At 40.0% G+C, this 24,348-nt stretch overlaps 1 protein-coding gene across 1 annotated transcript in view; it reads left to right on the top strand.

Moving 5' to 3' along the window:
- PDILT (protein disulfide isomerase like, testis expressed) overlaps positions 1-24,348 on the top strand; it is a 261,556-nt gene that overhangs the window by 67,088 nt on the left and 170,120 nt on the right. The window contains exon 3 of the mRNA XM_044089503.1: positions 3,071-3,204. Within this exon, the coding sequence (XP_043945438.1) occupies positions 3,071-3,204 (134 nt within the window). The remainder of the gene's footprint in view (positions 1-3,070; positions 3,205-24,348) is intronic.

Here is a 24,348-nt window from a genome sequence, read left to right on the forward strand (position 1 = left end):
CAGACAAATAAGAAATGAGACAAAAAAAAAGCTATACTTGAAGATAAAAAAAAACTTTTACTGCCATCTCCAGCAAACTAACCACAATAATCCACAAAAGTTCTGGTTCAGCATAAACAGCTTACTTTGTCCACGCCAATCCACTACACCACCCCCTATTGGGGCAAATCCTGACAATCCACAGCAAACTGCAAATGCTTGTAATACCTACTTCACAGAGACCATTCAGTCACTAGCTAATCAACTTACAGCTGATGGCTCTGCTCTCCCAACCTTTGCTGATAACTCTCTTCCAATACTCCACTTGCAACCAGTCCCAACCTTCCTCATCTGTAACCTTTTACACAAGCTAAAACCATCTACCCCATCAGCTGACCAGCTACCTGCTGAATATCTGCAAAAAGCAGCCAAAGCCATAGCATATCCTGTATCACTGTTGATAAATAGAACCATACGAGAAAACACCATTCCAGCCATCTGGAAAATCACCCACATTATTCCACTACACAAGGTTGGAAATTCCATAGAATATTCTAACTACCATCCCATAGCACTACTCTCCCCCTTGGCAGAAATAATGGAAAAGTGCATCCATAGCCAGTTACTAGACCATCTACTTCAGAATAATCTTCTAGCTAAGTGTCAGCATGGCTTCAGACCCTTCCATAGCACAACTATTGCTCTCTTATCCTTCACCGACTGCATCGATTCTAACTGTAATAACACCGTTCTCTCTTCAGCACTTTTCATCGACCTTTCCAAAGCGTTTGACATGGTCAACCATGATCTACTTATTAATATACTGAAATCTTTTTCTCTCGATACAATGGCTACTAAATGGTTCCAGTCCTACTTAGACAATAGACAACAGGCTGTCCTATGGGACAACAACCTAACATCCCATCTCCCTGTTACCTTAGGTGTTCTTCAGGGCTCCATATTAGGCCCCCTCCTTTTCTCAATATTTATCAACGACCTAAACCAAGCTATTCCCCAAGCTAACTGCATACAATATGCAGATGATTCAACAAAATTCTGCTCAGCTAAATCTCATTCCCAACTACAGACTCTAACCTAAAAAATGTTTAGTATAACATAGAACTGGTTTCTACAATGCTGCCTCCTCTTGAACCCCCCCCCCCCAAAAAAAAAAAAAAAATTATTGCTCTTTACTCCTACCAGGAAGTCACTTCCACTCAATTTTTCAATCTCATCCAACAATGGTATACTCATATGTCCTGATCCAACAACTAAACTTTTAGGGGTAACTATTGATAACAACCTGAACTTTGACACCCACATCAACACTACCATAAAAACTGTTAACAAGAAACTAGGATCTCTTTACAGGATTAAACCCTTTCTCTCCCCACTAGCTAGAACCATTATTACCCACTCCCACCTTATCTCCACACTTCTCTATGCTTCTTCCATATATACAAACCTTTCAAAATATAACTTGAACAAGCTGACCAACTCATATAACAACATTGCCAGATTTGCCATTGCTTCTCCCTTCAGGACCCATCACTGCTATAACCTGAAACAATTAGGTTGGCTAGAGCTCCAGAATCAGATTCACTATAACCAGCTCACCATTGCCCACAAGACCCTCTACCAACCCACTAATACCCCGATTCTTTTCAGCCTCATTACCCAATATAAAAACCTCAAAACATTAAGATCATCTAATAAACTACTTGTATCAACTTGTAGATCTAAAAACATGGCAGGAGATGCCTTGTTCTCTAATGCAGTGGGAAAAAAACTGGAACTAACTCCCTTACGAACTTAGATCACTATCTTCTTTTACACTATTTAAGCACAATCTGAAACTGTAACTTAAAACCTCTTGGTTATGTCCCTGTACAAATCCAGACTAATCCTATCTGGCTCCCTTCTCTCTCTTGCTACAGACCTTATATCTGCTCTGACTTTTGTCAGTATCCACCTATTACCTATCCTTTACAAAGACATATCTTACCCTTTACAGCTAATTTAACTTGTATAGCCAAGTCCTTTGTAAATAGAGTGTAAAATACCTCATCTAATGCTTCCAACAAATTCTGTACAAACTGTGCAAGTTGTTTTTTTGCAATTGCTGAAACTTTAACTATGTATCTGTACCATAACTTGTTACCTAAATTTATGTTTAAACTGTGTAAATTTTTGAACTGTTGAAACCTTAAGTTTGTATCTGTATAATAACCTTTACCTGAATAGTTGTACTAATGTAACTTCTTGGAGCTTATCTCACCGGGACTCTACTGAAAATGGACATGCATCCAGTTAGACCATCCCGGTCAGCAAATGTAAAATAAATAAATATCTAGATTTCCACTCTGTTTCCTTCCCTCTCTTCCTTGTTTTATTGTATTTAAAGCAAACTTCTTCAGGAAAACTAACATCTTTCTTCCTGCTGAACTTTCATAACTGCATGCAATACTCTGCATGTGGTAACATTAATATTCTGTAAAACTTAAGGAGTGTATCAGTATCCCAAGAATCTACTTCTTTGGCTATGCGCCCCAACATTATATACCTTTGCACCAGCCTTCTGTAAATGTACCAAATGACCTTCCTTTAGTGATATGATTATTCTGTAGACGTTACTCCCCTCAGTTAACTTATACTGAAGACATGACCTTTTCCCTTGAGCAAATACATATCTATTCAGCATTAATTAGCATTAGAAGGGGGCTTGCATTTTTTGCCAGGCTTTCTGTTCTGTCTCAGGTTTTTCCTGACAGAATGACTCCCCATCTACTGCTGCTGCTCTAGTATTACCCACGTTATTTATTTTATGCATAAAAACATGGTGAAATACAAAGAGGACAGGTATGTTTAAGTCCCACTATTCCTGATCCACAGAGTGGAGACATTTACAGAAAAGTATCACAGTGAGATGATGGCAGTAAAGCAACAAAACCTGACAGGTGCATCTTTTGTTCTACATCAGGTAAGTTTCTACGTGATATGGGTGAAGTCACAACATGTGACTTAGATGTATATGGAAATGACATGTGCAGTTATTCCTTTGTACTTACTAAACGTAAACAAAATTTTCCAGGTGTAAGCAGCGCATCTTCATTGGTCACATGGTTGAAAAGAAGACTAGGGCCAAGTGCGATTCTGATCCATGATACTGCTGGTGTCGAATCTTTCATAAACTCAGCAGTGGTTACTGTCGTTGGCTTCTTTAAGGTATGTTCCTTGTACATATTTTGTTAATTTCTGTTCCTGTTTTTTAAATTAAGAAGGACTTGAGTGCGAATGTTTGATGAAGCAGTTTACTACAGAATATTAAGACTATGACTTGCCAGTGAGCTTCGTCCTGTAGTCATTGGTTTGATTCTGTCTGTTTTCACTTACATTGTGACTCTGAATAAGTCACTTAACCAGGCAGTGCTCTTCAGGTACATCTGGAAACATAATACTTGTAAATGATGGTCTTATCTACTTAACCAGTTAATAAAAATAAAGCACATATTTGTCAGTGCTGAATTTTGAGTTGTACTGGTAATGAACTGCAGCAAAATGGCAGGAGACCATGAAAGAGAAGACAAATATAACATATAGTATAACAGATAGTACAGAAGAAGGGAAGCAGGTTTTATTTTTTCCATTTTACAAATGAATTGTGAGACCATAACTAGAATACTGCGTTTATTCACGAATACCACATCCATGTAAGGACATTAACAAGGTAATGGCTGTGCGGGTATATCAATTAATGTGAATGGGGTATTAGAGGCAATGATCAGTTTTTTTACAAGATCCCCTGTCATAGAAGGACTTAAGCACCATTATTACTGTGTCAAAATGATACGTGTGTGTCAAGCTGGATGTGATATCCCTCGTAATTTGAAATGAATTAAACATTTATACCTTTATCCAGATTCATCTGAAGAAGCTTCACAAATGTCATTTAGAATGCTCACAGATTTAGCAATGCTAACTGCAGAACTGGAGCAGTGTTTAGCTTGATAGACAACTCATAACCATGGGCTACATTTTCTGGAATTCTCCATAATGTAAGTGTACTGTGAAACAGGAAGATAACTAGTTCTATACTGGTATGCATATACAGTATTTGTATTGACAACACTCAGATGTTCAGCATGTTGAATTATCAGGAAGTACAACTGTGGCATTGACACTCTGTCTTTCCAAGAATTTATGCAGCACATGGAACAGTATATGAAAACAGGTGGTAAAGTTAGGCAGCAATATTAAGTGCTTGAAAAGGGTGGTAAGAGCTTTTCGTATATCTTCTTAAAGATGGATATGGATAGGCATCTTATGTCCCCCATGACTGCTTGCATAGTATTATCTTTATCTACCAAAAACATGTTTACTACATATTAAATAAGATGCAAATGTCTCCTGATCACCATGCCCATTTGATTACACATTGTCAAGTAGTTTTTACTTAAGCTTTTATATAAACTGTAAAGCAAAACAGTAAGGCTAGATGAATTAGTGGACAAGCAAAAGACAGACAATTAGGTAGTGTACCTAAAAATAACATTAGTAGATAGAAATGCTATGTTACTCGGAATTTTTTTGACAATAGCCATGTTTGATTTTGTCATGCTTATGTTTATATTTTAACTTCATCTGCGTGCCAGGCTTAATTATGGCACTTTAGTGATGGACCCATCGCTTACTATAGATAATAACATTTTCAAAATGCTTTGCTGTAGAAGCTTTGAGAAAATCCACAGTAGTGCCCATTTTTAAATGTGGTAATAAGAATAGTATTACAATCTATAAGTCTCACTCCCATATTGGAAAATTGTTTTGAACATTGAATGCATAAGCAACCTTAAAAAGGTGTAAAATGTATTCTGTTAAAGGAGAACCACACCCACAGACTCAAAAAACATGTTTATTTCATCATGGTTTGGTGTTTCCTACATTTTAACACCACTCTGGGACTATTTACAGATTTTTAAACATTTTATACGTAATTTCTGAGTCTGACCACATGGGGTCTGGCATCTTGAAATAATTCTGATTGTTTAGTCTGCCCCACAATGCAGTGTGTGTCTCTAAAAAATTGTCATGTATGCCTATTTTTTTCTGAAGCTCCTGTCACTGCATTGATTTTACATACATACACCAATGGCTTTCAGTCAGTTTTAAGTAACATTTCAAGCCGTTCAATGACTACTTAAAACACAAACAGTGCAAATGCCACAGAACAGACTTTCAAAGTGCTTTTTACTACTGCTTCTTTTTAGAATGGCTAAACTGCAGTCTTATGTGAAGCCTGATTTGTACTACTTTGACTCATCTCCCATCCCCCTTCACACCTAATTTCCCTAGCTGTAAAAGTACTAAGGGTAATTTGAGATGTTACCACCTGTGATTTACAGTCCACAGCAGGAGACTTGACTCATGTACTGTTTCCTTATTCTAGCCTTTAAATTCTGTATGGGTAGGGAAAGTTCAAGTCAGCTGTGATATCACAGCATGGGTGGGTTTTAGGAAGGTCATGGAAATATCAGTTTGGGGAAGGAATTGGCCAGAAAAACAACCTGTTTTCATAGGTGTTGATGACATCAATGAATTGGAGACTGCAGGAAGCTTTAACAGGGCTGGACAAAAGTTTTCTGAAAGTGAAACCACCACAGTACAGTAAGGTCCTGCTCTAGTGGAGAAAGACAGTTTATTTAAAATATTTTAAATGTTGTATTGTTGTTTATTCATAGTAGGGACAATAAATAGGGAGAAAAAGAACAGAAAAGATGAGCATTTAATATCAAAATCCCGCTATTGTCCTTTAACAGCTATTAATCAGCATGTATTCACCGTATGTTGCTCAACTCTAACGTGCGTGACAAATTTATATGAGACCTGGTTAAGGCTTGTGAGCAGGGCCAATCTCCTTGGTTATTTACTTAGACCTCTGTCAAGCTTTTGACTCATTATCACATGATGAAATGCTAAAAAGCCTTATTTTGTATAAAATTGATCTGTATGTGGTTCATTAAGTGGATAGGTAGTTTATAGGTTGATTCCTTTGGGTAATGATGTGAAGTGAAAATTGATCATGAAAAATGGTTACATCCAGAGTTCCATATGTCAGGCCCTTTCTTATTTAATTTTGTTTATATCCAGATTTCCCCAAGCAACAAACTGTTGTGTAACAAAATAAGCACACAATGGTAAGACTGGGACATTATCAAAACTTCTAAAAATGCTGATGATCTAACCATTTATCTTTCAAACTTGCATTCTAGCACCCTGAAGCTTGGTTTGATTTTTAATTGCAATATAAGGTGTGTTATGTTTTTTTCTCCAGGGTACAAGGCTGCAAGTTCAGTTTGAATAGTGTATCTCTTTCAGAGACTAGAAGTGTTGATAATTTGGGTATATTAATGTCAGTTAGAATGAAGTCACAAACAGAGATGTTATACTCAAGCAGAAGTCAGATTATGGTCTTGAATATACCTGATAGTATAGCACCTTCCCTTAAACTTAGAACTTTAAGTAATAATTCCAATGGTGTCATTGCTTTTGATTTTATATTATTTACATGCTCCTTTAAGCAAAATCTGTTGGTTATAAAAATGCCCAAATTATCAACACTTCTAGCCTTTGCAAGAGTTACACCATTCAAACTGAACTTGTAACCTTGTACCCTGGACATTCCCCATTAAGGACTTCCCTTTACTTGGTGTTACAGATCTCAATTCCAGCTGACTGATTTCCTGTATAAGCAGCTTGACTTCCTCAATCCTAGGACCTTCCGTCCCTTTCCATTTTATTGTTATGTTCTTTCTTTTTTTTTTTTTTTTGTTGCTGCTGTTAAGATGATATACACTAGTCTCTCTTGCCATACCTAACTTCACTGATGGTAGACAGCCAAGTAAAAATATATTCTTATTTAAGTGGAGCTCTCAGGGAACAGCATGTGTATTCTGTCTGATTTTGTGCTAGTAAATTTACTTCTTCATAATACATTAGTCCTAGATATTTTGAGATATTTTCTTTCTTTTGTAATATCCCTCCTCCTCCTTGGTCCTGCAGAGACATCTATTCCATCACAGAACAAATTCCAATCTCCAATTTTTTTATTAGACTACAGAAAAGGGAACAGATCATCAAAAGTCCTTAGAAAGGTAGATTTGGTAAACGTAACAGACATCCTCAAAACAGAATAGGAGTTATCATGCACTTTCCAACAATAAACTATAAGTATCAGCACAAGCAGAAAAATCTTCACGGTATACAGATAAATATCAAGGAAAATTACAAATCAAGCAATTCATTGATGACACAAAACATGTTATAAACAAATGGGGAACAAAGCAAAAGTAATAGCAGCATCACCTACAAAAGAAGAAATCAGTACATTTTGGAGAAGTATTTATGAAGGCCCTGTTGAACACAGCAAAACTGCTGACTGGATAGAAGAGTTAAAAGAAAGAGTAAAAAGCTCTAAGATAGAGAATGTGAAATAGCATAATGTAACCGCCAGAGAAATTGATACAAAATTAAGAAAGCCTCTTAAATGGAAAAACCCAAGTCCAGATGCAATGCCTAATTTCTGGCTTAAGGTGTTAACATCTTTACACAAAGATTTAGCTCAGAGTGAAAAAGTATGTATATGTATCTCAAGAACAGACACCAACCTGGCTAACAAAAAAGAAACATATTCCTCCTTAAGGGTAAATCTGCAAGCCATCCTAAGATCTATAGGCCAGCAACTTGCATTCTGACAACATACAAACTATATAATGGAAATGATCCAGATTGAGTTTGTAGTCAAAATCAGTCATAATAATAGAACAAAAAGGTAACAGAAGAACATCATATAGAATGAAAGATCATTTATTGTTAATCAAAGCCATAAGAGAGAGCTATAAAAAGGTGCAGTACTTAAGTTTGACATGTATAGATTACAAAAAATAGCATTCAAGAGTATCCTATATTCATGGATTATGAAATGCTTAACAGATGTTAAGATACTCCCTACACTGAATAGTAACACAACAGTGACTATGAAACACTGGCAAACCACTTTACAAATGAACCATGATAAAGGGTAAATTATTATTTTATGGATAAAAATCTGTAGAAGGATATTCCAAGGTGATTATTTGTCAGCATTGCTATTTTGTCTTGACCTTTACCCAGTAAGGTGCCTACTTAAGAGACTAGACTATAGTTGCAATTTAACTTCAAAAAACAGTCTTGTCTGAAGATATCTCATCCACATTTTTGTGGATGATTTAAAATTGTATAGCTCATGAGACAAGCATCTGAAAGCATTACTAGAAACTGTTTTAACTTTCTTAGATGATATCAGAATGACATTTGGTCTTGATAAACATGCAAAAGCAACATTTATAGCAGGAATCCAAAATCACAATCAGAACTGGAATCACTTTTATTGGCCAAGTAATGGCACATTCAAAGAATTTGACTTTGGTTTTGATGAGTATATATTACATAAACGACATACATACAACTATTTAAAATAAAAAAAGCCCCAAGAAAATAATAACCTGAGATATGACTGTGATTTAACAGAACTTAAACAGGATAGTACATATATATATTTGGGAACAGATGAAGAGTCAGCAATAAAGCATGAACAAATAAGAACAAAGCTTAGTAAGGAAGAGTTTGGAATACTAAAGTTAAACTTAAACATTCTCAGTGAAAAAGGCAGTCAAAAATATGTGGACAAATGGTTACTAGTAGCAAAAAAACATGTTTGTGGAGATGGATTTGCTATATGTAATGTTTTCTGAATCATACTATCAACTATATAAATAAAATTATCTGAAAATGTATTTTCTTTCCTAAATTCTGAGTAGAAATGAAATCCAAAATATTTATTCTGTAATCTCCCCAGAAAATTGTTAAATATCTCAAATGATCCCTTAACTGTAAACAAAACTGTCATCAATATAAAGCATTTAAAAGATAATATTATTTACATAGTAATAATAATGATATATAAACACCTCCTTGAATTTCTTCATATATAAGTTGACATAAGTAGGGGCAAACTTAGGGCCCACTGTAGTCTCTTACATTTGTTTAAAAAATCATCATAAAACACAGAACAGTTATTAGTTAAAGAAAACTCAATCATTTTTACAATTTCAGAAATGTTTCCACATCCTTAAGAAAATGAGAAATGGCTGATAGCCCCCATACATGTGAGATAGAAGAATAAAGATTATTAACATCCACAGCTGCTTACTAACAATGATTCTTCCAGTTAACCTTCTTAATTTCATATTAAAATGCTAACTATCCTATTCATGAGAATGCATCTGTACCACATATGGTTGCAGGAGCACATCCAACACCTGTCACACACTCTCCAGTGCCCCCCTCCTGGGAGACAATATGCCTACTATGTGGATTAGAAAGGCTTTTATGAATATTAGGTAAAACATAAAATAGAGGTATATGGAGATTCATTATAATGCATTTCACTTCACAGTGTGCATACAGTTTCAGTGAATGTACTTTCAATCAGTGAAAATAACCCAAAGCAAAAATACCGGATAACAGAATGTGCTGTACATTTGAGTACAAACATGTTTTTTTTTGTGGTACAGGTTTTGGGTTTGGGAACTTAAAGGTTAATGGAGACTATGTATTACAGGCAGGTATATTGAACAGACTTCAGACACAGTTAGTTAAGTTAATTAATTTTGAACTGATATTCAGAAAGTCATTGTAGTATGACACTCTAGTATGATTGCAGAAGACAGGTCAAATATCCAGCATTCCAGAATATTATTAATATTATTCAGAAGAATAAATTGATTTTAAAAAGCTATGGATATATTATATCAGCACTGTTATTAAACACAGTACAATCAAGAGTTCTATTTTATAGATGTGTATATGAGTAAAGGTTTAGGCCAGAAGCATTTGATCCAGATCTAACTGACATCTGCCAAACATTCGTTTTTTTCTGTTTGTGCAATCTTGGAGATGGTATATCTAAGTTGGGGTGGGTGGGTGGAGGGGCCCATTTTTATTATGTAGTGTAAGGTTGTAGTTGTGTTGTGTGGGGTGTGTGGTGTGTGTGTGTGTGTGTGTGTGTGTGTGTGTGTGTGGGTGTGTGTGTGAGGGTAGGGTGTGTGTGTGTGTGTGTGTGTGTGTGTGGTGTTGTGTGCTCGCTGTTTTATAGTTTGTCGAAGTCTTTTTATAGTTTCAATTCCAGTCGAGATTAGATTAGATTAGGATATATATATATATATATATATATCATATATATATATATATAAATCAGTGTGCAGGAATGATATGCATTTTTGGATGAAACTGTTAAAATAAAATGTTGCTCCTCTCCACCAGATCAAAGAATCAGGACATCAGGACCTAAAATTAAAAGGACAATCAGGAAGGACATTATTCAGGGACACCTAATTAACATAAAAACTGTACCTGTAACTGTGCAATAAAAATGTAAACTCACAAAACCCATACCACATACTACAACAAAGTATTTTATTATTAACGTCAAAATGAAACAACAAAAAAAAATTTAGTTTTCAACGTGTATCGACTTCTGGATAAAATGTCACTCCACAAACAGTCAACGATATTATTTATATTCCTCCACTATACACCAATTGATTTTCTTTAATTAGTCCTCGTTCACAGTACCAGTCATTGTCCTCGTTCACAGTACCAGTCATTGTCCTTAGGATGTTTTACACAGTAGCAGTCATTGTCCTCATTCACAGTACCAGTCATTGTCCTTGTTCACAGTAGCAGTCATTGTCCTTAGCATGTTTTACACAGTAGCAGTCATTGTCCTCATTCACAGTACCAGTCATTGTCCTCGTTCACAGTACCAGTCATTGTCCTCGTTCACAGTACCAGTCATTGTCCTTAGCATGTTTTACACAGTAGCAGTCATTGTCCTCGTTCACAGTACCAGTCATTGTCCTTAGCATGTTTTACACAGTAGCAGTCATTGTCCTTGTTCACAGTACCAGTCATTGTCCTCGTTCACAGTACCAGTCATTGTCCTTAGCATGTTTTACACAGTAGCAGTCATTGTCCTCGTTCACAGTACCAGTCATTGTCCTTAGGATGTTTTACACAGTAGCAGTCATTGTCCTCATTCACAGTACCAGTCATTGTCCTCGTTCACAGTACCAGTCATTGTCCTCGTTCACAGTACCAGTCATTGTCCTTAGGATGTTTTACACAGTAGCAGTCATTGTCCTTGTTCACAGTAGCAGTCATTGTCCTCGTTCACAGTACCAGTCATTGTCCTTAGCATGTTTTACACAGTAGCAGTCATTGTCCTCATTCACAGTACCAGTCATTGTCCTTAGGATGTTTTACACAGTAGCAGTCATTGTCTTCGTTCATCTTTATTGCTAATAAAGAGTTTAATGTTTTTGGGCCAAGTGACTGCCTGAGCTCAGTTTTTACTTTGCTAACCATGCTGAATGCCCGTTCTGCTTCACTGTTTGAGTGGGGCAAACAGAGAACACCTCTCATTAGCTTTTGAAAAGTTGGGAGGTCTTGTACTGGAGGGCTCCCAAGCACGATCGACCAGTACTTTAAAAAATTAGATGTGTCAGATCCATATGACCAGTCATCTGATATACTGAAAACTCATCTATCACTTTGCATCGCTCCACTCGTGAACTACAAAAGCCGAGACATGTGCCAATATCTGCTATCACAGTTGAAGAAAGTTGTAGTTTCATAGCTGGATCCAGTAAACTGGTCATGTTCTGCAGGAGGGGATCTTTTGCAGGGAAATGCTTTTTCATTTTTAATAGCACTGCAGAGTAAAATTGTTTGGCTCTCTTGAATAGTTTTTGCTCCACTGTAGTATCCCTGATATCATCCGAATTTTCATCCAAATATGTTTTGGCATCAGGACCAATACGAATTTTGCCGACTTCTAAGATGTTGTCCTGCACTTCAAGAATTGCATCAATACAACTTATATTGCCCCAAAACTGCCTTGCAATTGGTGGTTTCAGTACCCTACGAGCATATGCCTTCAGTAATTTATGGATCTCATTATGCAATGTGAGTAATTTGCTTTCCCAGCTTTGCATTTGCATATTGAAGTTATGCAGTGGTTCAATGGCATACTGCTGGAAGAAGAATGCCAGCTTGATGTCACGGCTCTGCAGTCTGTCAGCTATTAGATCCACTTTAACAGACTGTGGTTCATATGACAAGAAGTATGATCTCAGGGCGGGCCACAAGGCAAGGATTCTTTTTATGACTTTTTCCAAACTCAGCCATTGAGTGGGGGCATATTTGATAATTTTGAGAAGTTCAATATCCACAAACAGTGCAGATTCCTTCAGCTTCTGCTGACACTGTGCACTGCTGGAAAAGTGACAATAAATGTCAGATATCAATTCCTCTACAAGTACAGCCATTGCCTTTACACCAGATTTAATACATAAATCGGCAATGTGGCACAAGCAACCCATATTGAAAATATGTGGATTAACCTCTTTTAATCTGGAAAGCATAAGTTCCACTTGCCAATCATGGATGCAGCATTGTCTGATGAATAAGTCACCATGTTGGTCACAGGAATGTCAAACTTGCTCAGAGTCTCCATTACACAGTCGTAAGTGGCTTGGCCAGTTCCACTGATACAAGCAGGCATGTCAAGGAGTCTTACAACATTTTTATCAGTGGCATGGTCAAATAAGCCAAGTAAAATCACAAGCAGCTTGTTATCCCCCATATCTGTACTTTGGATGAGGTACAAACAGTATGGCACTTTCTGACAAGCTTGTGCAACATCCTGCTGATACTTTGGCCCCATCACATCTCTTAAAATGCAAGCAGCCTTTGTTGGTCCACAGGTAATTTTTGTACCACCTCTGTATCTATGCAGTACCTCTTCATGTACTTCAGGAAATTATCCCCAGTCGTAAATGGCAAGTTGTGTTCAGCAAGTAGGCCCATAAAGGCTACTTCAGCATCCAACACTTTAGCATTGGTTTGCTGAGTGGCAAACATTTCTGTCACCTTCCCCCCAGTCAAATGCTTGGTGCTCATCTTGTGCTTCTCAGTGTCCATATACTGCTGCAAATCATTCCTCCCTCCATGTCGGACATTAACATTAGTAGCACAAGTCTTGCAAAATGCATAGCCTGGACCATGCCTGCTTTCCATTACCCAGTCAAAGGTGACCTTCCAGCTACTTTGGAATGTGGTCATTCGCTTTTTCTTTTCAGAGGCAGCATCTTCAGAGAAGAAAAAAGGGTGGGTGTAATTAGAAGGCTTCAAGGTAATTCCCAGGTGTGCTGTGATGCTACACTTTTACTTACAGTAAACAAAGCTGGTATGATAGCAAACAGTAGTCAAAACAATTCTTACCCTTCTGAGTTGTTGCACCACCTACCATTGTGGCTTGTACCATGCTCTTCTGTGATTCAGCCATGCCTTTGCTTCTGAAGAAAATTAATGATTCAGATAAAAGATGAGAATGCAATCTAGGAACCTCTAATTGTGTGGGCAACTCAGTAAGTCTGAATAATACACAGCACCGCACATACTCAAAATGCTAGTAAGCATTATTTGAAATCAATAATGCATCCAGGAAAAAAATATTCAAAATAACTCATAATGCATCCAAGAAAAAAATTATTGCAAATAATGCATAACATATCCAGGAAAATCTCATTACTGCAAATGACTATGGATCCAAGTAAAAGGACATTACTGCAAATAATTCACAATGCACCCAAGTAATTGGTGCAAATGATTCATAACATATCTAAGAAAATACTTATTGCAAATGCCTCATAAGAGATCCAAGAGGAAGTTCATTACTGCAAATGTTTCATAACATTTCCAAGAGAAAGCTCATTATTGAAAATGATTCATAACATGTCTAAGAAAATGCTTATTGCAAATGATTCATAAGAGGCCAAAGAGAAAGCTCATTATTGCAAATGATTCATAACGCACACAGGAAGTGCAGACAAGGAGCATGTTGTAAAACTGAGAAATCATGGATACAGTTCTGCACAGCATCAACCTAGTTCTTATTGCAAGAAATCAGGGCCCTCCTGTGAATCAACTCAGAACCTATGTTACTGTGCCAGTTTCGCCAGCAACTGGGTCCATACTTCAACTATTCAGATTTTCGTAGAATTTCAAAATGTTTACCACATATTTTTGGTCTGTTCCTCTTAAAAGTTGTCGTTTTCATGATTTTTGAAGCATATCAGTGAGGACTGAATTCACTAAATAGTGACAACCATTACAGTTTCATATGTCATATCCTTCAGAAAATGCATGTTAACGCAATAACTTTTATTCTTATTGTCTCAACTTTATCATTTTATAAGAGCAATACTTAAAATTTGTCACCACCCACCATTATTTTTGGATTTGACCAGATCTTTTCAATATGAAATAACTTTTAGGAGCAATAAATAGCCTTGCTAGAGAAGTCACAGGAGTATAACTTTTGTTAATAGTACATGACGATCAACAGTCCCAAAGCTTATTTTGTTTGCTTTATCCAGTTGCTGGCCACAGCCTCACTGTCAGTAGAATTTAAAACATAGAGACTGTAACCAGAGGTGGATCAAGAGTTTTTCAACAAGTACATCATGACACTAGCAAATTAGTAATCCGTTCTTCACTAAAACTAGGGATATGATCGGGTATATCTTTAAGTTGTCATGTTAGCACCTTCTAAATTAAACAGTACTCAGAATTCAAACAGATTATTTCACTGATGTCATGTCAGATAAATAAAATCCACAATAAATAAAAACCTCTGTAAGAGACAACCACTCTGAGCAAAAAAAAAAAAAAATGCAATAAATGCTTAAGTGTGCAAACCCTGTATAAGCCACACTACAGAGAAAAAGTGCAATATCTAAATTTGAAGAACATCTAGGAAGACGTCAAGAAATGATCTGCATATTCCAAAAAATGTTTAAAAATGTCCTACTTCTCTTCCCCAACAATGATGTTTAGTAGGTAAAGAAAAATTCACACACACGCACGCACGCACGCACACACACACACACACACACACACACACACACACACACACACACGCACACACACACGCACACACACACACACACACACACACACACACACGCACGCACGCACGCACACACACACATACACTCTGTCTGAAAAACAGCACTTGACTTTTTCCCCGGATAAATAAGTCAAAGCAATATTTATAAATATTAATGGAAACTTATATATATTAAGTTATTTCATTTTGTTTAGTTAAGCAGAATACTACTTAGCCAGTAGTTAACTATGAACCACCAATTCTAAAATGTTTTTACAGCAGTAAATCATAAATCCTAGGAAACCTGTACAAATCCATGTGAACACAGGGATGGAATGCAGAGTCTGCACAGAAGGTGCCCTAGCCAAGGATCAAACCGGGGAACCTCTTGCTGTAAGGCAACAACACTATTCGCTGTACCACTGTGCTGCCTTAAATCTCCACTACATATACATCTTTATTAAAAGAATCAATAACTCGCTTCTTACCTAGAAGGGGCACATCTATGCATAATTTCAGAATACAAACTATACTGAAATCACTAACGGTCATCTTCATCTAAATGGTACAGCTCCTTAAATAAAAGGGCATTGAAGGAAATTGTTTAAACATTAATTGTAATGAACATTTAACTGAAATGTGTGTTCCATGTATAACAAAGTTCAACATAAACAGAAATGAGCAGTGTTCAGATTAAACAATTATAATATAAAACAAGACACGTACATGTGATTGCAACTAAATATTCTACCACAGTGCAAGCAATCAGATTAAACAATTATAATATAAAACAAGACACATACATGTGATTGCAACTAAATATTGTACCACAGTGCAAGCAATCAGATTAAACAATTATAATATAAAACAAGACACATACATGTGATTGCAACTAAATATTGTACCACAGTGCAAGCAAAATTAGATTGAAAAGTTTCTGGAAGGATAAGTAGAAATGCATTTTAGTCCAAATATAAAAATTCCTTCAGTACATCATGCCCACTAAAAGGGAGGCCATATTTAAATTTTATAAATGCTGCAATCTTGTCTCAGGAAATGCATTTTAAAATATGAAGAAATGCACATGCATCAATCAGAAGAAGGGAAAGTGGAATGCAAATATGTGGCAGCATATACCATCACTATGGGCCTAGGAAGAAGTTTCACAATGTGTGCTGTATGACCATCTCAGGAAAAAGACAGCAAAAAAAGAAGTTATGTACTCACCATAACGTTCCATCTGAGTAGGTACTTCATTTGTCTGCAAGCCGGCAGCTTTACTAGCTAAAAGATCTGAGCTCCTAGCTCCTCCCCTTACCCATAACCCCCTGCTACATACTCCCTTTCCCCAGATCGAGTTTGCCTAACTAGCAACCAAGACTCTCGACCAAGTACCATAACCTACTGCCTAACTGCATGAACCAATGTCATTCATAGTCAGGAAGCACGATACTGGATAGGGGGCATGGAGGGAGGGTCGGTTGCAGACAAATGAAGTACCTACTCAGATGGAACGTTATGGTGAGTGCATAACTTCTTTATCTGAAGTAGTTACTTCATTTGTTCTGCAACCTGTGGGACAGAGTCCCCAGCTACCTAATAAAAATCCTGGGAGGTCCTCAAGGAAGGATATTCCGGAGCACCGCGGAGCCAAAGGAAGCCCTACTCCTGGATATCATATCCAATTTATAATGAGAAATTAATGTATGAGAAGAGGACCACGTAGCTGCTGAACATATATCATCCAGAGGAACTCTGGACCAAAACACTGCAGAAGTAGCTATGGAACAAGTTGAATGGGCATGGACTCTGGAAGGAGCACTTTTCCCTGAGGCTAAGTAAGCATGGATGATGCATTGCGAAATCCAGTTTGCTAAAGTAACTTTGGTAATAGCCTTTCCTAAAGAAGGTTTGACAAAGGACACAAACAATTGATCAGACCTACGAGTAGCCTACGTCCTGTCCAAGTAAAAGCGCAGTTGTCTATGTACGTCCAGTTTGTGTAATTTATATTCCCCTTTGTTCTGGAAGTTGGGAAAAATACTGGTAAATTAATCGACTGATTAATATTTGATTCAGAGGCCACTTTGGGCAGAAAGGAGGGGTTAGTCCTGAGAGACACTCTATCCTTATGAAAAATTAGATAAGGGGGTCTCATGCAAAGCGCTTGAAGTTCTGAGACCCTCCTGGCTGATGTAATAGCGATCAGAAAGGCTGTTTTCCAGGATAAAAATTTTAATTAAACTGAGGCGGCCAGTTCGAAGGGCGGACTCTTTAATGCCTGCAGAGCCAATGTCAGGTCCCATGGTGGAATCGCAGTCTTAACTGGTGGCTTCAGCAGAAAAATTCCTTTAAAAAATGTTTTGCATATTTTAGCTGAAGCTAACGATCCCAGCCCATCTCCTATGTGAAAATGAAAGATGGCTGCCAACTGTACTTTAACTGTAGATGCACTGGCTCCTTGATGAAAAATATGTGACAAGAGTTCAAGAACAGTTGGGATAGCGATGGTAAAGGGATCCAAACCCTTGTCTGTAGCCCAGACAGAAAAACGCTTACACTTACTACTGTAAATTTTTCTGGTAGTAGGTTTGTGCGCTGCTACCAGAATGTCTTTCACTGGTGAGGAGATAACGGGAGTCCTTGCCATCAGTGGAACTGGATCAACCAAGCTGCGAGCTTGAGGTTTTCCAGGTTTGGGGGTTGCAATCCCGCAGGATGCAAAATCAGATCCGGGATGGGATCCAAGATCCAAGGAGGAACTACACTGTGAGACCGCAGGTAAGGGAACCAGATATGGCGAGGCCAGAATGGGGCTATGAGGATAACTTTGCTCCCCAACCTTTGGGCTTTCTGTAGGAACTTCATCATGAGAGGAAGAGGGGGGTAAGCATAGAGGAGACCGGGTGGCCAAACATGAACCAGAGCATCTCTGGGGCTCTCCCCTGGTGGGGGAATTAGAGCGAAAAACTCGTTGCACTTTGTGTTTGACAGAGAAGCAAAAAGATCGCAGCAAGGTAGACCCCACTTGAGGAAAATCTGTTTCGCTACTTCAGAGACCACTTGTAAGGTGTGAGGATCAAGAGACTCAGCTTGTCTGCAAGAACGTTGGACCATCCCGGAATGTGCGTTGCTATCAGAAAATGGTTGGTGGATATCGCCCATTCCCAAACTCTCATGGCCTCCCGACAAAGGGGATAAGATCTGGTTCCTCCCTGTTTGTTTATGTACCAGACTACCGCCATGTTGTCTGTCTGTATTGCAATAGTCCCCAAGGGAAGAAGGTCATGAAGATCTTGCAATGCTAGAAGCACCGCCCTCATCTCTAGGACATTGATATGCAGAGCAGTCTCCAAGGGAGCCCACGTGCTTTGGACGGTTCTGCCCATAGCATGCCCCCCCAACCTGAGGCGAGAAGCATCCATGGTCAGTGTGGCTTGGGGTTGAGGCATCACGAAGGGTCTCCCTTCCCGCAGCTCCTGTGAGCGAAGCCACCAGAGGAGGGAGTCCCTGCAAATCTTGCTCAGGGGAATAGGAGTGTCTAGGGGGTGTAGCAACAGAGACCATTGGACTTGAAGGGTCCACTGAAGAATTCTCATTCACAGACGTGTGTGCAGGGAAAGACTGATTGCTGCCACCATAGAGCCCAGCGCTCTCAGGACTAATTCTGCCAATGGGGCTGGGGACTGAAGAAGTGCCATAACATGATGTGACAAACTGCTCAATCTGTCTGATGTTAAGAGGGCCTGAGAGAGGTGAGTATCTATTTTGGCCCCTATGAATTCCAGAACCTGAACAGGATGAAGGAAGGATTTCCAGAGGTTTATTGAAATGCCCAGATGCTGGGCAAGAGTGAGAGAATAGTCTCTGGTAGAACAAAGCTGATGCCTGTTGGAGGCGGTGAGCAGCCAGTCGTCCAGGTACGGAAAGACCTGAATGCCCTGGAGTCTCAGGTGGGCTGCAACAACTGCCATGACCTTGGTGAACACCCTGGGGGCTGTGGTGAGGCTGAACTGATAATGACTGGCTCCCAGCCGAAAGTGGAGAAACCTCCTGGATTGTCTGTCCATAAGAATATGGTAGTACGCATTCTGGAGGTCTATGGAGCATATCCAGTCGTTCTCCTGAAGAAGGGGGAGAATTGATTGCAGAGTGACCATCCAGAACTTTTCTTTGGGAATGAACAGGTTCAGGGAAGAAAGGTCTAGAACTGGTCTTAAGTCCCCCATCTTTTTTGGCACTGAAAAGAACCTGGAGTAATTACCCAATCCGAACTGGTCTGGGGGGACGTGCTGGATGGCTCTTTTTTCTAGCAGCTTCGAAACCTCCAAAGCTGCTGCCTCCCTTTGATTGGCTGGGACAGCAGGGAGGCGCTTCGTAGGATGGGGAAGACTTAGAAAGGGAATGGTGTAACCTCTGGATATGATTCAGAGCACCCACTGATCCGTCATAATGGACTCCCAATTTTGGAAGTGCTCCGGCAGACGCCCCCTGACTGCCTCCAGAGAGGGACAGCCAGGTAAGCCCTCAGGGCTGTTGCACGGGCCTGTCCGAGAATGGTTCTCTAAACCCGAAATTACGCGGCCCCCCTCTGCCTCTGGGCCGGTGTCCACCTTGTCCTCCTCTGCCTCTGAAGGACGAGGGATCCGAAGCTGGACGGGACTGCTGAGACTTCCGGAACCACATCTTCTTTTGTCCCCTCTCATTCCTAGTGAAGGATCGTTGGGGATTAGAGAAGCGGACTCCAATGGCAGACAGCGTCTTCCTGTTCTTTTCGCGTTGGACCAGCATCTCACGGATGGTCTTGCCAAAGAGTGAAGAGCCGTCAAAGGGTGCATTCGCGGAGGACGCCTTGAAGGGTTCCGCAAAATCGCAAAGGTGGAGCCAGGCGTGACGCCGCAAGGTGACCCCTGCTCCGCTAGCTCTAGCGGCTCTCTCCGTGGCATGGGAGAGTAGCCACATAGAAGTGTTAGAAATAGATTTCAGAGTGGCCATGCAAGTCGAGAAAGTCCTCTTATCCTTGGCCGTCATGGACTCTGGGGGAGCTCCAGCGTATTCCTTTATTAAGTCTCGCTGGAGTCTGATGACGTGCACCATGTAGTTCAGCACCCTTATAGAGAATGTGGCTGAAGCAAACATCCGCTTTCCAATGCGGTCCAAGTCCGAGATTCCTTATCCGGAGGATGGACCGAGGAACTCTCCTGTGTGAGTTCCTTCTTCGTGGCGGCCGCCACCAACGTGGCATCCACTGGTGAACCCTTAGACCAAGCCTGCCTATCCGAGGGAGGGCTAAGAATTTTATCTGGCCTTCTTGGAATTGGCTCCATGGTGTCCGGTTCCTCCATGTCCTGGTAGCAATTAGGTCTACCAGGGGGTCAGCCAGGTGGGACACCCAGGAGGTAGACAGGCTTGCATCAAATGCCTCCAGAAACACAGACTCGTCTGAGGAAGGTTTTTGGACAGACCACCCTCCTCTAATTCGCAACATTTCCATGATGTCTCCAAAGGAGACATCCTCAGTGGGTAATCATGGGGAACCTTCCCCTTCATCCAAATCTGTGTCTTCTGTGAGGGACTCAGGGGAGTCCAGGTGCCTCCTTTTGCACTTACGTTTGTGAGGGACCTCCTCGGTGGGGCTATCCAAGGAGGGCTTTCCCACGGGGTCCAGTTCCTCTAAGTGAACTAACTGGAGTGTTGGTGCAGGCTGTCCCAATGGCCGGATGATGGAGGATAGACCCAAATGCATCAGGGGGGGTGGGTGGATCCGACACCCGGACTGGGGATCTGGAAGGTCTCGACAGAACCCTCTCCACTACCTCGAACGCCGAAGGTAAACCGCTTTCCCCAGGCTCCAAAAGCAGCCCCCTCGGCTCTGAGGTAGGGATCGGTGTCGGAGCTGAAGCAGTCGGACCCAAGAGGGAAGTGTGCTCCGACCTGAATGGAGCCAAAGACACACCTACCCCCACGGATCCGACGCTCAGCTCTCGGCCTCGAGAGCCAGGATCCGACAAGCTTGAGGGCAACATCAGCGTCGAAGTAACCGGTGCTGTCGGCACCAACAACTCCTCGGTTCCGAAATGGCCTAGATCCGACAACTCCGAGACCCCAAACCGGGTCAGAGAAGGTGCTATCGGGATAAAGAAGGGGCTGCTCTCCCCCCAGAGGGGGAGGAGGCAGGAGCACCCCCATCTGCATTTGAGTCTGCAAAAATCGACGCATCATCCAATCCATGTCCGGGTCGGTCAGGCTCCTTGTCGATCTAGAAGAAGTCATCGAGGCAGGCCGGGAGGGCCTTCTCAAAGACCTCAAGGGAGACCGGTACTCCTCCTCTGGCTCCGGTGAGAAACAAGGTGAATGAAGCCGAGAGGGAGAGGATCCAGAGGCCCTCGTGGAGGGACTCGTAACTTTAGATGGCGGGGCCGAGGGATGAGTCTCAGCCCTCCTCTTGTGACTCTTATGCTTCTCTTTATGCCTCTTCTCTTTAGAGGAAGAAGAGTCCCCCTGACCCTGAGAATCTGAGGGAGGTTGAGTCCCAGACAGGGTAGGGGGTTCCAAAGGCCTGGGGGCCGCAGTCGCAGCCTGTGCCTTAGAGGGAGAGGAGGAAGAAGAATCCTGCTGTAATAATCCCGCCAGGATTAACTTGTTCCTCCTATCCCTGGTGGCCCGGGGGTTAAAAGCTGCACAAATTTGGCAGCTGGTGGACAAATGGGCCACCCCCAGACAAAGAACGCACTGAGTGTGGCTGTCAGCTGGGGAACGCTTATGGCCACACTCAGTGCACTTAGAGAATATGGCTTTGGGCCCTTCAGCCATAATACAGAACACACACACACATTAAGGGGAGGGAAATAAAAATTAAGACAAAAAAATTACCACAAGATTTTTTAAACTAATAATACTACACGATGACTAGTGCACTAATACACACACACACACACACACACACACACACACACACACACACACACACACACACACACACACAACGAAAAGTATTAGAGTCTAACTTTTTACTTTTTTTTAAACCAGAAAGTTCTCACCCACGCCTAGGAGCTCTTCACTTGAAGCTTCTCTCAGCCGCAGCAAATGAGATCTGGGGAAAGGGAGTATGTAGCAGGGGATTATGGGTAAGGGGAGGAGCTAGGAGCTTGGATCTTTTAGCTAGTAAAGCTGCCGCCTCGGATCCGAGATCGGATCCGACACCCACAGGTTGCAGAACAAATGAAGTAACTACTTCAGATCAATTATACTGCCCTAATCCCCCCATGACCATCTCAGGAAAAAGACAGCAAAAACAATTATACTGTCATAACCACCCCCTGCACATAAACCCGAATATTTTTTAACAGAGCAGCAGCAGCTTACTTTTTAGAGTAGTTCACTTATCTGCAGGCTGTACTGTAAAAATAAAATAAAATCCTATTCGCACAACGAACTCCACTACAAACTTCTGATCACTTGGGAAGACCTAATTCCACAGCAGTCAACACAAACCACAACAAGGCTGCTGGTCGGCCCATAACTTCTTACTTAAAATCTGTGTCAAAGATCACTTTGCCTTCTTATTAAAAATAAGAAAACAGAAGTCTAGCCGGTACTACATATTTATACCAGGGTTTATTAAGTTAAAACAAGAGATGAGCACTTTCTTCCTTGTTAGAGCTTCGTCAGCTCTGAGTTATATATAGCAGTAACAAATAATATATATTTTTCCATTTTCTATATAAAAAGCAATCACATTCAACAACAGTAACTGGAACAATGGTACATACATTGTTTGCATCTTTATTGTGATTGGTGTTGTTTTGTTCTTATCTATGGAAGGACAAACTCATTGTATATCTGGTTATTGATCAAAGTGCAATGTATAATGCCAAATAACAATATAAGCATCTAGTCCTGCATTTTTTGTAACATTATTATATAGTATATAATAAAACAGATGGCAGTGAAACTAAACTCTTGTGTGAAATGCTTAGATGGGAGAGGGGAGGGGCATAGTGGTCATCAGACCTCAAAAAAAGAACTCTGCTGCTAAGGGCAGAGGTGTAATTAGGATTTAGCAACAATGTGTGAGTCTAGGAAGTCTTTGAGAAAAGAGGCAAGACTGCAATTTGCTCTAAGGCCAAGTAGTAAGTCAAGCTAAAATAAAAAACAAGTGTTGTTGTTGTGTCTTTCGGCTTTTCCATGTTAGGGGTCGCCACAGTGGAACTCCGGTCCGCTAATGATTGGCAGTAGATTTTTACATGCCGAGTTGCCGGCCCTGATGCACAACCTTCAATGAAGGTACGCCCATTCACGCATGTCTCCACACAGAAGACGTTCTAGCTGAGAATCGAACAGGACAACGTCTTACTGTGAGGCGACAATGCTACCGTAGCTCCACCACCGCAGTTAAAATAAAATAAAATAAAAAAAATGAAGATGAAAATTCCATGGCTTAGAAAACAGGGGAGAGAAAGGGTCAGAGATGTGCCATACATAATGACAGAGTCATGCCAAATCAAATATATATATATATATATATATATATATATATATATATATATATATATATATATATATATATATATATATATATATATATATACACATATGCAGTGGATATAAAAGTGTACACACCCCTGTTAAAATGTCAGGTTTTTGTGATATAAAAAATGAGACCACAATAAATCATTTCAAAACTTTTCCCACATTTAATGTGACCTATAACCTGTACAATTCAATTGAAAAACAAACAAATCTGTTAGGGGAAAAATATAAAAAATAAAAAACATGCAATAAGCTGGTTGCATAAGTGTACATACCCTTAAACTAATACTTTGTTGAAGCACCTTTTGATTTAATTACAGCATTCAGTCTTCTGTCTCTGAGTTACATGAAAAGCAAACTGTTCATTGTACATAGGTTGGTACTAGGCTATTGGCCCTAGGGCCTATACAAGCCTAGCCATAACAATTCCCTGGATATTTCTTCCCACAATATTTACTTCTCTGGACCCCTGTCCTGAGCATGTCTAGACAGTGGGTTGTTGAAATCCTTACGTCTGGTGTGTGAGACATGTTTGGTCACTCTTACTTTGAGAGGTTAATTGTTTTTTTCAATGTAGAATGCTTTGCATTTTGTGCTCCTTGCCTGGTATATGACAAAGTTATTATTGCATATTTCTTTTTTGAGTTTGGATTATATAAAATAGTTCTTTGGGTTCATAAATGCACATCTGCAGCCTTGGGGTTTGCAATGAAAGGTTTCTACCTGTAGTTCTATGGAGGAGTTTTTTTTTTCATTTTCTACCCTCCTTCTAATATTTCTTCCTCTTT

Source organism: Protopterus annectens, chromosome 12.part0 (assembly GCF_019279795.1).
Source record: "Protopterus annectens isolate FY-2018-M chromosome 12.part0, PAN1.0, whole genome shotgun sequence".
Lineage (NCBI taxonomy): Eukaryota > Metazoa > Chordata > Ceratodontiformes > Protopteridae > Protopterus > Protopterus annectens.